Consider the following 16232-nt stretch of genomic DNA (forward strand, 5'->3'; position numbering starts at 1 on the left):
AGCGGAGCGGTGGTAGGCAGGTGGTGGAGTTGGGCATTAGCTGCAGGGGCCCCATCGCAATTTCTGTATGCTTCACTCCTGCACCTGTGGATGTGTGAGGCTGTGAGAGCTGCTTGGGAACACTGCCCCCTGGCCCTTGTGGCCACGCCATTCCCACTGGGAAGGAGAAGGCAGGTTCACCCATGATGCTGGGATTGGGCGACCAGATGCCCAGGTAGTTTTGCAGTTCTTATTGCTGATCTGTATTTCTGAGAAGTTGCCCTGGATGAATGGTCACTCGTATAAGACTGTCTCTGGGAAGCAGTAAGGAGAGCACGTGGATCTAAATCAGAGAATTCTTTCTTGACTAGGTCAGTCTTAGACATGATTCTTTTGGTGTAGGATCTTTATGAGAAATATCTTGTTTTCCTTTTTAGTTACCTTTATCCCGCCATACACTTTTCTAAAAGTAGTTTGTGTTTTGATGAACTTCTTTTTTTTTTTTTAACATTATTTTTATTTATCAGAGAAAAAGTTAAGACTTCTCTAGAGGGACTTACATGGTGGCGCAGTGGTTAAGAATCCGCCTGCCAGTGCAGGGGACATGGGTTCGAGCCCTGGCCCAGGAAGATCCCACATGCCACAGAGCAACTAAGCCTGTGCAGCACAACTACTGAGCCTGTGCTCTAGAGCCCGTGCTCCACAACAAGAGAAGCCACTGCAATGAGAAGCCTGCGCACCGCAATGAAGAGTAACCCCCATTCAACACAACTAGAGAAAGCCTGCGCACAGCAACAAAGACCCAGTGCAGCCATAAATAAATAAATAAATTTATATATTTTAAAAAAATTTTAAAAGACTTCTCTAGAAAGTATTCTAAAGATATTTCAAAGATACTTTGGAGTTTTGTTTGGGACACACGATTATGAATTAGGATGGCTTCCACAGCCTTCAGCAACGGCTGAGCACCCTAGTCTGAACTCCCAAGCATTACCCCATCCCAGGCAAAGCGCTGGGGAAGCAGGTTTTTTCCTGGTTTTCTTCTCTGCACAGAAGTGAGTGACTAGTGAACCCAGTCAAAGATACGCTGTCTTCAGGGAGCACAGTGTTGAATGCTCACCTAAAGCTGGATGAGGGAAAGTGTGCCAGAGCTAGAAAGAAAAAAGAAAATTATGTATTTAATGAAGTAAGGGGTCAGAATATATTGAAAATCATTATCAAAGAGAAAATATTATTCAGGAGAACTTATTTGGTTCTAGTTGTCTTGCAGTTTTTCATTAGTCTTTGAAACTATATATTTTTCATTAGTCTCTGAACCTGATAAAATTTGTGAAAATAGAAGATAAAGTCCACTCTCCACTCTCTCCAGGAGTGTCTTAGTCACGTGGTGTTAGCTTCTACACGAGTCTTCACTGCTCTCATGACAAGGCCATGGTGACGTGAGGTTGTAGCATTCCAACATTACCATAAATAGTGAAACTTCCCTTGACCAAATAGTCCTTCTAGTCTCATGATGCATGTATTGGCTAGATATTACTTTCCACGTGATTGGCATCAAATGTTTCTGAGTGGTGAATGATTTATGTAGATCCAGTCTTCTCCAGGCCCAGCTCGCCTTTCCTCCAACAGCAAGCGGCTTGTGCTCAGTTACAAGGACTTACTGTGACTGTGTAGTTGTGAAAATCTTGGTGAATTCGGCTACCGTGACCAGAGGGCAAGTCTGTCTGTTTCCTTCCTGCTCGCTGGAGATCGGCTGTGGGATCCACGTGAACAGCCTCCTCAGAGAGGAGCCTCTCTTGGTTAGGGCGAGTTTATTGTCCACTTTTGCTCTTCTGGAGAAGGCAGACGGCCCCACCCGGAGTGCAGGCTCATCTGCATCAGAAGGGCTCACGGATAGCAGCTTGACCTCTCTTCACCTCCTCCAGCCTACATCCAATGTCACAGTGCATGTGAGGCATTCTGTACGTGCTTGTGCCCTCTGCCTGTACCTGTGCATCTTTTAAAGCTCAGTGCAGTGTCACTTCGACAAGGATTTCTTCCCTGGTCGCTGGGGTTAGGACAGGCCATTGTGTTTTATATTCTCCAGAAAATGAAGCTTACTGGCACTGCTGTGGTTGATCGGTTCTGCTTCTTCACATTAACAACTGCTCTGCTTCTCTGGTGCCAGGTGCACAATTTGGTCTATGTTTTCATCCTGCCACAGAGTTTGTCTCCCAAAGTGCAGCCCTCACTTCCCTGGGCACAGCAGTGTGTTGCCTATCTGACCTGGGTTGTAGGGACACAGAGCTGGTCCTGGGGGACTTTTTCAGCCATGCCATCTGTTCATGATGGATGGGGTGTAGCCTGCAAGGTTAAATGCTAGAAAAGGAGAAATATGAGTAGTTAAATCCGGGTGGCCTGCGACTTAGCATGAATTCTTTCCAGACTGAGTTGCTACAGGAAATGAACTTTCATCACCTAAAGGTAAATGACCTGTATCCTAGGTAAGCCCTGGTCATGATCTTGATACACAGCTTGCTACTCTCAGTTGTCTAAGAAGTATTCTTATTTTATCACACACAGCTGGTGATTATTGATGGGTTTCTTCTTTTTGGTGGCATGAACCAATCAGGTTCCTCCCCCAGACGCCAGTAGTTAACAGGGAACAGCTGAGCCTCTATGGAAGGCGGAGCTGGGCATGGAACATTGAGAGTGGTGTCTACTTTGTATCTGGCTCATATGGGTTTTTGTGGACAGTCTATAAGGAAAACGCAGAAATCTGAAGCCCTTATCCTGACCATATACTCTCATTGCCTCCGAACTTACCTGCTGAGCAAAGCCAGCCAAGTGCTGGGATGTGGGGATGAGACACAGATGCACGATGGTAGGGGCTCTTGTGAAACCCTGAACTCCAGGTCATCTATACTTTTCCAGGCATGAGTCCCTACGAAAATTCAAACATGAATAGGAAAATGGTTAGCAAATTTATACTGATTTATTGCAAGGCTTCATGCTAATGGAGGGTAAGGTAGACACAAGAGTGACAGTAATGTAGGAATCAGGCCAGCATGGTCAGGGAGATGTTACAGTGCTGATGGTGAAATTTCTGTCTATTTTGTGCTGTTCTCATTTGCGTCAGTATGAAGTGAAAGTAGTAAATTTCTCACCTGTACTACAGTTGTACTGTTTATTTTCTGGCAGACTCCTTGATGGCACTTATGTTAGAAATATGTGCTGTTGTGTGAAGGAAAGTATAATTAGGTGCTAGAAGAGAATGGGACAATTCAAAAATTGTTTTTGTACAAACTTGAAATATGGAAAAATCCTTGTCAGTTTTACCAACTGCCTAAAGCATGTTTTCACTTAAGTGAGAGCCCTTTGGGTGCCCGGTGAGGTCGAGGGACCCTGAGATCCACGAATGCTGTGTGCAGGGAGCAGAGAGCCTTGAGTCACGGTGAGGGTCCTGGGAGTAGCAGTCACTCCTGTATTAATGTGTCCATGTCTGCACCCCAACACATGTGGGAACCGAGGTTCAGAGGCTGAGCGATTTGTCCCATTATGCAATTAGTAAAAATAAGACCAGAATTTGAATCAAGATGTTTGTTTTAAATCTTACATACATTTTTATGCAGGTTATCTTGTACACATCCTTCATGATTTCTTTTAAAAATATGTTGAAAACCAAGGTTTTTCAGTGTATTTCCCTTACTGTCTGAATTTAGAAATACTTTTTCTAGAAGTTGTCTTTACTGCAGGTCTTCTGGCCTGTAGTGCACCATTGTGTCTGGGTGAATGGACCAGCCCCTGTGGGCCTTATTCTTAGGTTAATAGGAGGATTATTGTGATTTCTATTGTCTAGTTTACCATAGCGTTAAAGAAGTACCTGCATTTATTTAATAATCTGAAATTGGTGGGTTGTTTAGGTGCCAGAACTATATTGTCAGGATTTTCTTTGGGGAACCTTTCTTTTTTTATTGAAGTAAAGTTGATTTACAATATTATGTTAGTTTTGGGGAAACTTTCTTAAACATGTGTTAGAAGTAATTGAAGTTCTAATAAAAATGGCTGATTTCTCTGCTTTCTCTCACTTGGGCTTAAACAAAGTTTTTACATATGGAGGGAAAAAAAAGCATTTGGAGGAGTGAATAGCGATAGGACAGGGCAAAAACTTGGGAAGAGTGTTTCTGTGTGACAGGAGCCTGGAGGCACGAGTGGGAGGTGGCTGGTGAGGAGGGTGTGGTGGAGGGAGGTTGGCAGTCAGGGAAGGAGCCTAGGGCTCAGTTCTGTGGTCCACAGGGTGTAGAGACATGAACCAGTCAGAGCCCTGCTTGGATTAAAGAGAGAGACTGACATTCCGGGCTGTCGCGGCCCTGGTGGCAGAGAGGGAGCTGCAGGTGGCGTGTGACTGTGAAGGTCCCCGGGGCAGGGCTGAGCGCCAAGCCTGGTGACCTTTCTCACCTTGAGGATAAAGTGTAGGGTGGGGAAGAGAGGAGTCCCAGGGGATGGAGGTGTTTGAGGAAGTGGAGAGGTGGGGTGCTATGTGCAGAAGTGTGAGGTCTCAGGAAGGTGCACGCTCAGCAGCGGGACGAGGTGTGTTTTACTCTCTCCGGTGCTGTCCTTTTGTTTCCTCTTTTCCTCTTATGCACCTCTGGTCTTCTTCCTCTGATGAGGAGTTTTATTTACAGTCCCGTGGCAATTCTAGAGGAAACAAAAGCTCTCTGAGATTGTAGTATATGAATTGATGAGTTGCAGCACTCTGCACGAGCCTTGAAAATTTCTTTTACTGGTTCTGCAGTGCTTCCTGAGACCCTCCTGTGAGCCAGGGGCAGCACTTGGCCAGAGGCAGACAGCCAGTCAGTCATTGCCTTCTCTGGGCTCTTAACCTGCCCCTGTCCCAAGCAAGGATCGATGTGTGCACACCTTCATGTCACACAACCTCAGCAGTTTTCACCTGCTCTGAGTTTGTTCCTGGGCAGCAGCCTGGAATTGTAGCAGTTTCCATCTCTCTTTATAAGAATGCTCTTGAACAGTAGTTTTGTGGTGAGAGCACAAAAATACCTCTTCCTGGATTCAAAGTACCAGCTGGACTTGGTCCATGTGACCAGTGATCATTGCACCTGGAGTGCAGCACTGAACAGCACGTAGCCTCCGCTTCAAGGGCCTGGCCTCTGCTTGGGCTCTGAGTGACAGCAGATGCCCAGGAGCGCCAGGAAATGATGCCCATCAAAAATGGAAGGGCACTAGCGAGAGTGGCACAGACTGCTTGAGTTCAAGACCCAGTTCTGGGCCTGCATTTTCTCTCAGTGAAATGGCAGAACCTTATGTCATATGCCTATGTTAATAAATTAGTAAATATAAAGTGCTTGCACCAGTGCTGTAAAGTGTTGGCTGTTCCTTATCAGTCCTGCCTAAAGATGGGAAACTGAGGCTCAGGGTCAGATCGTGATGGCAGCAGTTGGGGCTCTAGCTCCAGAGCATGGCGGTGTCCCCAGTGCATTTCCCCTTTTGTGTGGGATCTGAAGCTAGTGGTGCTTAATAGATGTTTGTTGGAGAAGAGATCCAGTCTTGATCTCTGTCTCATTTTTGCCTGAAGAGAATTTTTTATCCCCCTTGCGTTGCGTGTTTCTGGACAGTTACCCCACCTTCCTTGGGATGCCTCACCTTGTGTCGTAGACACACTGGTCATCTTGTGGCTTTCCTTTGAGCTAGTTTTCACCCGTGCCTGAATGTGAGACCTTAGCAGTGCTGAGTACTGTGTTATAATTATGTGTTTACTAATTATTCGTGGTTAGCCTTACCAGGAGGGAGCCCATCCCAGCAGCAGCATGTGGTCAGCTCGTCTTACTGTGGGTCATGGGCCATGGGTTATACTACCCCGGCTTCTCTTGTGGTTCCAGGTCATTCTAATTTGGAGTTGCATATGTGACTGAGGTACCTTTAAGCTACCTCAAATTTCATTTACAGTGAGGTCAGATAAAAACTAATGATTGAAATATGCACACTTATATTTTAGTCTCTTCTAATGTCCTATTGCTGGTGACCTGTTGAAGCTATTCTCCTTTTGTCTAATTTATTCATTTCTTTTTAAAACTTGGGTTGTAAACTGTTTTTCAGCCTATGAGAGTAAATGTTCACAGTGCTTGTATGCAGACTTAGCTTTCTGAAGACAGATGTGTAGGGACTGCAACAGGTGAGAATTAACCTACAACTCTGTATAGCTGGTCTGTAAGTGCTATGACTACACTTCCCAGAGGAAGTATATGACAACCTAGGGACCTGGAAGGGGTCAAGGTTGAAATTAATTCCAAAAAGCATATTTGAAAGAACTAGATGGGTAACTACTGAGATTGAAAGCTAGATGTGTGTGTGTGTGTGTGTGTGTGTATCAGGCACTGTTTAACCTCAGCAGCTCAAAGGTGTACATTTAGCTCTGCTTCTTCGCAGAGCTGCACTACGATGTCAGTAAATGGATAAAGTATAAATCCCAGGACAAGAGAATGGGAGAAATAGTGATGTGTTTTTAAGCTATATAAGGTAGATAATTAGAGGCACCTTATTTAGCCAAGGGGAGGAAGGCAGCAGATGAAGGTGCTGATGAAACCACGGCGGGGGGTGGGGGTAGGCATGGCATCTAGGGAACAGGCGATCCACATCCTCCCTGTTCCCCCAGAGATGTTTGCTCTCTGGAGAAAGGGAACTAAGAGCCTCTGGAGTTGGGGACACCTGGCAGTACTGCACCCAGAGGCCCTGAATCAGAGCGCATGTGCTGGAGAGTGAAAATAGCTCCAGCTAAACACTGTGAACACTGTGTTAAGTCACAATACAGGAGACCAGACGTCCCTTCTTTGGGTAAATGGAACAGCCCAGGTAAAAGACCTACTGGAAGTAGATCTGGTGATGCCCCTGCCATAGGAAGAAACGCTTGCTTGCACCTCCTTCAGTGGGATTAAAGAAAAAGTTATAAAAGTTGACACAGGAGAGAAGAAAAAAATAAACAGATTTTACATAAAGATTATAGTATCAGAATGACATTTAATAATTTAACTTCTTGACAGTAATTGACAGGAAAGGCAATGAATATAAATAATTTTCAAATAAATATATTTATACAAATAAATTAAAATTTTTCTAATTTACAAATAATTTTGTTTAGAATTCTAAGGTTCAATATGAATGTAAATACCAGGTAACTACTGTTTTCATTTTGAGACTTAATAGTAGTCTTTGATGTCATAAATTCTGTGCATCTGTTTGATAAAAATACAAAGTAATTTTTTAAAAGATTTGAGACAATAGCTGGAGGAGACTTGGAGCTGTGAACAGTTCAGTGACAAGGACTGTTCATTAGCAATGTTAATATGCTTGCTAGACGAAAAACCGTGGAACCTAACCCAGGCCTGCAGTGCAGGTGTCTTTTGTACAGTGCTAACATAGCAAACGTAATATGTAGGGCCCACAAACATTCCATTAAAAAGGGAGGTTCAGAAATCACCAGCATAGGAGGGATATGGAGCCATCACAGAAAACCAGGGACCAGACAGTTTTTTGCTAAAATTGCTCTTTCTGGTTTACTTTCTACTGAGCATTACTAACCGTTTTCTGAAGAAGCAACAACTAATCTTTAATACTCAGGGCTCAGAATTACTTTATTTCTGAACTGTAGTGATTACATCTTTCCCATAGTACCAAGTTTTATCTAAATTGTGCCTCTGACTACTCTAGTTGTGAATAGGTATCAAGATTGTTAGAGTTAGGTCAGCTTTTGGCCAGTATCATTGAATCATTTTTATCTGACCATGTAAACAGTTATGGTAATTCTTCAAAGCCATATTGAAATACAGCTTATTCAGTTGTTTAGCATCAAATGGAGTCAGATTGCAGAGAGTTTGAAATTTTGAATGAACAAAGATGAAAGTTTATGCTCCAGCCTGGTTACCTGAATTATATTATTAAAATATCCTTTAAGACTTATTTGCAGTTGCTTTTAATTTAATGATAAATGTAATTTAAAGAATTATTGCTTGTAGCGTACTCTGCATCACGGCACATGACATAACAGGCATTTGTGACGTGAAGGAGCCTGGACCGGTGTTTCTGAAGGCTGTAGTGTTGGGGCCCTGAGTCGTGCCCTACCCCGGATACTTCTTCCTTTCCTGTTCATTGTCCAGGATGTCCCAGCCCTCCATGCCCACTCCCCTGTGTGCTTCAGCTTGACTGTGGGAAAGCAGAGAGTCAGAGATTTATTCTACCAAATGATTTGTTTTGCAAAATAAGTTAACTCCAGCTGCCAGTAAACCTCTCCTTACTTTGCTGTTTTCCTCATTAACCCAGGAGTGGATCAAGCTTTGCCTCCAGAGCGCCGGGCTCCAGTTACTCCTTCCTCTGCCTCTCGCTATCACCGCCGAAGGTCCTCAGGGTCACGAGATGAGCGCTATCGGTCAGGTAAGGCACCAGGTGTGGCGTCTGTAATGTGGGTGATGGTGGAATGAACGAGTGGGCACATGTCTGCAGAAGCTGTGTGAGTACGAGGCAGTGAGTTTGGATGTCCCTGTGGTTGGTCATGTGGCCCACAGATGCTATCTTATCTCAGACACAAATATACCCTCTAGGGTACACATTAAAATTCAGTAAATAATAACTCTTTATATTTTTAAGATAGTTCCCATTATTTAGAATTTCACAAGAACTTAAAAAGTAACCTCTCATAAGCCAAATTTTGCTTATTTCTTTTAGGTGTTACTGTTTAAAAGTTTGGTTTTACTTTTCATAATCTTGGTTGCTAGTATTTTTTTCCTTCTCTTTTAACCTCAGTGATTTCTGTTTTCAAGTACAATTTTCAAAAAAGTAATAAGATTCTTAATAATTTGTATGTTCTCTGTTTATTTCCTTTGTGTTTTATGATATTGTATATAAGAATGCTATCTTCATAATTCCGTTTTATTGCAGTCATCACCTGGGCTTGACTGGCTTAAATATCTTTCATTAATTGAGCATCTGGAAACTTGTATTGTGATTAATGTTTTACTTTTTGAAAAAAGTTTTTTTTCCCCCAACATCTGGATTAAAGTTGCTTTTACCTGCTTCCCTAATTTTTTAAAAGGAAATTATCAGTAAGTGTTGTTGCTGGGACACCAGTTCAGGGTACATGTGGATTGCTCATGATGACAATCCAAATTATAACATTTATATTATCACTTTATATTTTGCAAAGTACTTGCAAAGGCATTATCTCACTTGGTTTTCGTAACAGAAAGGGGAAGTACTTATGACTGTTTCATGTTGCAGAAGAGGAAGCTGAGACTGCAAGAGGAGCAGTAGCTCAGCCAGTTCATACCAAGGTGGGTGGGTCAACCCTGTGAGCCTCTCAGCGTTGTGAATTTTTCCATTAATGGGGCCTTGCAAGATAAACCACCACCCTTCCCGCTAAGGAGCTGTGTGCCTGACTGCCTGGCCCTGCTCTCCTTTCTGGAAGGGAAGAAGGGGTAAGACAGATTTTATGGCATCAGAAATCTTCATCTGCGGAAGCAAGAAGAATGGTCTTGAGAAACTAGGAAGAAGCCCAGTGCAGCTTCACTGCTGCTCCTGCCTTCTTGGCCCCCTCAGGCCTGGTGCCTGGGATAGTATGTGGGGGTGGAGTGAGGGCAGGAGTTTGTTCCCAAATCCACTTTCTTTTTTTTCACAGGTATTTTAACTCCTAGCACATACCAAGAGCACATTGTACTCATTCGGGCATCTCAAAGGCCCCTTTCAAATAATTAGGAGGGTAGCACACACATATGTGCTGTCGACTTGCTATGGAATGTTTCCATTTTTTCCTTTGTCTTGAGTGTGTTGTTCATTTTATATATCACACACACATGTAGACACACACAGGTAGATACACATACATAGTAACACATACAGGAGACATACAGGTAGATAGCCACATGTAGACATACACATAGATATATATGTAGACATGCACTTAGACACACAGGTAGACACATGTTTACGATCATCCGTATCTTTAGTTCTCAGAGAAACTAGTCAAGTTCTTATTTCCATTTTATAGATGAGAACATTGAAGTTCAGTGATTGTTAATGATAACTAACTCACCAAATTAGGATGCAAATCTAGCTTTGTCTGACCCTGTAATCTGACTTCTTACCAGATAGAAGATTATATCTCCTGTCCACTTCTAACCTGTATTTTTTTGTGTTAACTTTTAAAATTTAGATGGAAATTAAATCATAGTACAATCTGTGTCCTACATTATATGTCTTTCCTAACGATGAGGGTGGAGGATGATATACCGTAAAAACTTTATATGGCCTTTGATAAGGTATATTGTCTTGTTCAAATCCTCCTAGTTATTTTGGGAAATCAGTAGGACAGGTGGTGGTGGTGTCACTGCTTTTCTTTTCAAGTAAAAGTCTGAGAGAGGTGAACACAGTACAGTAGGAGGTGGTGATCTCTGGGCCTCAGGTGCATCTCCGCTCACCTGTGCACACTACCACCCCTCTTTGTGGGCAGAGGGGAAGACTCGATGGAGGGGTGGTGCTGAGGAGAAGAATGGAGGGTGACGTCAGGGGATTGATTGTCACCAGTCCATAGGGACATGGCCAGCACAGCCCTCTGCAGAGGAAACCAGACCCCAACCTGTCCAGCCCCTACCTCAGGCCCTACTTTAAATCACTTAGTTCTCGTGAGCATCATCGTGAGGGCAGGGGAAGCCCCGGTTTGCCTTAGTCCTTCCCAATTAGAACTCCAGACTCGGAACTCTACCCACTTTGGCGGAAGCTGCAGAGAATTCCAGCAGCTCCTGTCCCTGCGACTTCGTTTCCTATGGGCGTCTCTCCAGGCACCCTCGTCCCACTTCCTCTACTTCTTTCTGGTTCCCTTCACTCGGTTGCCCTCAGAGGCTGTCCTCAACATAACGGCGCCCTGAATTCTAAACGTACGTTAGCTCGCGACACTCCTCTGCTCAAGAATTCCAGCAGCTCCTGTTGCTCTCAGAGTAAGAGTCGTGTGGCAACAGTGACCCACCATGTGCATGGTCTGGCCTCCTGTCACTCCACACTCTGGTCTTGCACGTCGCCCTCCTCTGCAGCCACACTGGTTCCCTGAGTGTTCCCTGTTTTTGTGAGGCATTCTCTGACCACCCAATTAAAATGGTAAAGCACCATGCCATCTCATACACAGTCCCTGCTCTTTCCATCCTGATTTGTTTGCATCCACTGCATCTGTTACCCCTGGCATGCTCTCAGTCATCTGTCTGTCCATCTACTCATCTGTCAATCATCTCACTATCTGTATCAGTAATCTTATCATCTGCCTACCTACCTGCCTATATCAGTCATCTGTCTATCTAGTTAGCTGTCTGTTGATCATCTGTCTACCAACTTGTCTGTCAGTCAACCATCTATTAGCTATCTATCATCTACCAATAATCTGTCTATCTATATACACCATCTATTTATCTACCTACCATCTGTCCTCCGTCTACCCACATCTCTCTCTGTCAGTCAGCTCTCTACCTACCATAAGAATGTAAGGTCCACCAGGGCAAGGGTCTTTGCTTTGTTCATTTGTGTATGCCAGGCACCTAAAATAGTGCCTAGTTAATGGTTTTTGAAGGAAAGAAGGGTGATGAAGGGACCAGAGCACATTTGGGAAAAGCAAGAAATTAGGTAGGAGGGGCCAGATTTTAAGGTATTTTGTACATGTGCACAAGCATTTGGACTTTATCCTGAAGATGCTAGGGTACCATTTGAAGATTTTAGGCAAAGTCATGTTTGGAGTAGTTGTGGGGTTTGAAGAGTACTTTGGTGGCATTGTGGAGTATGGATTAGAAGTGGAGTATTTGGAAAGACCCTGAATACCTGAGATATTTGTTTAGATCAGTCAGTGCCAGTGAGACTTGAGATGTCTTTAGAAGATAGTAGCTTGAGGACATGAAGGCTGAGTTAAGGCAGGAGTGTGTGAGAGAGGGGATTGGGGGTGACCCCAAGATGTCTGGGTTGTACAGTTGTATAGATGATGGTCTCTGGGTCTGCCTTTAGAGAATTAAGTTTTTCATTCGTAGGTTAAAGATGGTGGAATTCGCCTCAGCTATTCACTTACTAAGTAGAGAATACATGAAAAATTGTGTAGACATTCCTTGAAGTGTCATGTAAGGTGTGAAAAATATGCCGTATATACTGTTTTAATTATTTTTTAATTTACACTCCTTTCAATTTTGAGTAAATAATGACTGCTTAATTTACATAAGGAGCAAACATACCCAGAGGATCTTTCCATCTGCTTTTGAAAGCTCAGTTGGGTTCTCGTTTTCTATAACTGACATGGAGCACCACCCCTTGTATAGGATGTCATCCGCCCTAGAGGAAAGCTAAGGAGGGCCTTTGGGTCATTCCCAGGGCTCATTTGGTAGTCTCATTCACCACGTTGTTATCTGCTATTTCCTGTTTTTAAATACTCTAGTCAGTTTTCTTAATTTAGACATTTCACTGATGTACTTCTTGGAGTTTATGCTCATATATTTTTTAAACTGTGGTTATGAAATCTTAAAAGCTTGTTTTGGTCTGTTACCAGTGTCCATGTTTCAGGGTTTTCTGGTTTATTTTCTCCTGAGCCAGCACAGAAGATTTAAGACATTTAAGAGAAAAAGTTTTGTGACTTTCACGAGATTTTGCTTTCTAAAATTCTTTGACCACTTAATTTGCAGTGGAGTTACTTTGGTGGCTTCAGTGACCAAATATATCAGCCAAGAAGTAATTCTATTATCTTTTAGACAATTGACCTAATTAACAGTCGATCTAGTCAACCATATAGCCACAGATTTAATCTCTCTTGGCTATACGTTTTCATTTCATTTCTAAACCCATGGCCTTACGTGGTAATGAACTCCTACTAGAATTCTTTAGAATAGTGTGCACCTCTCTTCTTTTTAAATAATTTTCTTTGGAAACTAAAATTTGATTTGGAAAGTGAATGAATAGGCATTTACTGAGTACCTAGAAAATGTCAAACTCTATATTGGGTACTATATTACTTTCACTTGATAAAGTCTAATTTGAGCTTTAAAAGATTCTAGCTGTTTTTTTAAACACCTTTTTCCCTCAACCAAAAACCCTGGAAAAGAAAACCTTGAGACTTGAGTTGTTTGTATTCCAACCAAGACTGATTATGACAAGGAAGAATATATTAAAACTAAAATATAACATATGATTTCCTATTATGTTTTAAATGATTGTTTTGTATATTTATGGGCTTAGGAACAGTTTGAAAAAAACCACATCTCATAATTTGTGTGCAGACATGGACAAGAGCAGCTGCCTTCTCAGTGCTGAGGTGTCCTGATCACCCTGTGCTCATTCCTGGTAGAATGTCATGGAGCCCTGTCTTCCTTTAGGACGAGGAGCTGAAACAGAACCCAGGGACCTGTGGGGGATTCAAGACCCTTTCAGGGATGTCTGTGAGGTCAAACCCTTTTCAGAATAACACTAACACATTACTTGCCTTTTTCATTCTCACTTTTTTCATGAATGTACAATGGATTTTTCCAGAGGCTGCCTGACGTGTGGTGATGTCATCATTCTGACCACCAGTGGAATCTGTGATTATGAAGTCTTGTGTTTTAAAAAGTTACTCCATTTCCTTTCTAATACAGTAAATATCAAAGTATTAATCCCATGAGTAAAACTTTTAAAGGTTTTCAGCAGTTTTTGAGTTTAAAGTGTTCTTTGGGTCAAAGAGTTTGAGAACCATTGCTGTGAGACTTGTAAAAATGGAATTTTTTAAATAGAAAATTGAGAGATAGTGTGAACTAGAAACTTCTACTTCTGAACCCATCCTTGAGACTGATTTTATGCTGATGATGAAGTCTGATTCATAGCAATGATCAGTTTCCGGGACTAAGGACTTTATCCTAGTATTCATTCATTCACAAACATGCAAATAGTTTTGTGTACTGAGCATTCTGCTGTGGACTACACGTGAGGCAAAAATACAGAAAACATGTTTGCTTCCAGAGTTTATTTACCCTGTAGTGAGTTCTTCCTTGACGCTGAAGTTTAATTTTCTAGATTGAGAAGTTTTCTCTTTCTCTAGTAAACTTGACAAGATTTACTGATTTTAATGTGGTTCCTAGTTCTGTGATGACCTGTGTTCTCTCTGAACAACTAAATGTTTCATTAGTTAATTTATTTTAGTAAAAATCAGGAAATAACATTTGCTTACTTAAATTAGAGTAAAAGAGAAGACTTAAATCAGACTGCATACTAAAGTAAATATTCCCAGTGAAGGACAGGCTCTGTCTGTGCAGAGCTGTACCACCCAGCATGGTGGTCAGTATTGACAAGGGACCTTTTAAATTTAAATTAATAAAATTAAATAAAATTTAAAATTCTGTTTTTGTGCTTTACCAGCCACATTTTAAGGCATGTGGCTACTATACTGCGCAGTGCAGATATGGAAAATCATCACCACAGCAGAAAGTTCTCTTTCGTAATGCTGTACTAGGCCCAAGGTTGTGTAAGAATGGAGGAGAAGGCAGAAGATGCAGCTGAAATGAGTTCTTTTTTTTTGTTCTTTTTTAACATCTTTATTGGAGTATAATTGCTTTACAGTGGTGTGTTAGTTTCTGCTTTATAACAAAGTGAATCAGCTCTACAGATACATATATCCCCATATCTCCTCCCTCTTGCGTCTCCCTCCCACCCTCCCTATCCCACCCCTCTAGGTGGTCACAGAGCACCATGCTGATCTCCCTGTGCCATGCGGCTGCTTCCCACTAGCTATCTACCTTACGTTTGGTAGTGTATATATGTCCATGCCACTCTCTCGCTTTGTCCCAGCTTACCCTTCCCCCCTGCCCCGTGTCCTCAAGTCCATTCTCTACATCTGTGTCTTTATTCCTGTCCTGCCCCTAGGTTCTTCAGAACCATTTTTATTTTTATTCTTTTTTTAGATTCCATATATATGTGTTAGCATACGGTATTTGTTTTTCTCTTTCTGTCTGACTTCACACTGTATGACAGACTCTAGGCCCATCCCCCTCACTACAAATAACTCAATTTCGTTTCTTTTTATGGCTGAGTAATATTCCATTGTATATATATGCCACATCTTCTTTATCCATTCATCTGCCAGTAGACACTTAGGTTGCTTCCATGTCCTGGCTATTATAAATAGAGCTGCAGTGAACATTGGGGTACATGACTCTTTTTGAATTTTGGTTTTCTCAGGGTATATGCCCAGTAGTGGGATTGCTGGGTTGTATGGTAGTTCTATTTTTAGTTTTTTAAGGAACCTCCATACTGTTCTCCATAGTGGCTGTATTACATTCCCACCAACAGTGCAAGAGGGTTCCCTTTTCTCCACACCCTCTACAGCATTTATTGTTTGTAGATTTTTTGATGATGGCCACTCTGACCAGTATGAGGTGATACCTCATTGTAGCTTTGACTTGCATTTCTCTAATGATTAGTAATGTTGAGCATCCTTTCATGTGTTTGTTGGCAATCTGTATATCTTTGGAGAAATGTCTATTTAGGTCTTCTGCCAATTTTTGGTTTGGGTTGTTTGTTTTTTTGATATTGAGCTGCATGAGCTGCTTGTAAATTTTGGAGATTAATCCTTTGTCAGTTGCTTCATTTGCAAATATTTTCTCCCATTCTGAAGGCTGTCTTTTTGTCTGGTTTATGGTTTCCTTTGCTGTGCCAAAGGTTTTAAGTTTCATTAGGTCCCATTTGTTTATTTTTGTTTTTATTTCCATTTCTCTAGGAGGTGGGTCAAAAAGGGATCTTGCTGTGATGTATGTCAGAGAGTGTTTGTTCTGCCTATGTTTTCCTCTAAGAATTTTATAGTATCTGGCCTTACATTTAGGTCTTTAATCTATTTTGAGTTTATTTTTGTGTGTGGTGTTAGGGAGTGTTCTAATTTCATTCTTCTACATGTAGCTGTCCAGTTTTCCCAGCACCACTTATTGAAGAGGCTGTCTTTTCTCCATTGTATATTCTTGCCTCCTTTACCAAAGATAAGGTGACCATAGGTGCGTGGGTTTATCTCTGGGCTTTCTATCCTGTTCCATTGATCTATATTTCTGTTTTTGTGCCAGTACCATACTGTCTTGATTACTGTAGCTTTGTAGTATAGCAGCTGAAGACAATTCTTAAAGGCCTGTTCGTCCAAAACTAATCAAGCTTGATAGCTGTGCCTAGTCATTTAAACAGAAAATGACACAGTCAGATTTGCATTTTAGAAATATCAGTGTAGCAGGAATCTATAGCTA

At 42.0% G+C, this 16232-nt stretch overlaps 1 protein-coding gene across 2 annotated transcripts in view; it reads left to right on the forward strand.

Moving 5' to 3' along the window:
* The window catches only part of DIP2C (DIP2 acetate--CoA ligase C (putative)), a 366491-nt gene that overhangs the window by 182905 nt on the left and 167354 nt on the right, over window positions 1-16232 (forward strand). For both annotated transcript variants that reach the window (XM_007445661.1, XM_007445662.1), the window contains one exon: window positions 8290-8400. In XM_007445661.1, coding sequence (XP_007445723.1) covers window positions 8290-8400 — 111 coding nt within the window. The remainder of the gene's footprint in view (window positions 1-8289; window positions 8401-16232) is intronic.

The sequence above is a fragment of the Lipotes vexillifer genome, unplaced genomic scaffold, assembly GCF_000442215.2.
Source record: "Lipotes vexillifer unplaced genomic scaffold, Lipotes_vexillifer_v1.1 scaffold646, whole genome shotgun sequence".
NCBI classification, from domain to species: domain Eukaryota; kingdom Metazoa; phylum Chordata; class Mammalia; order Artiodactyla; family Lipotidae; genus Lipotes; species Lipotes vexillifer.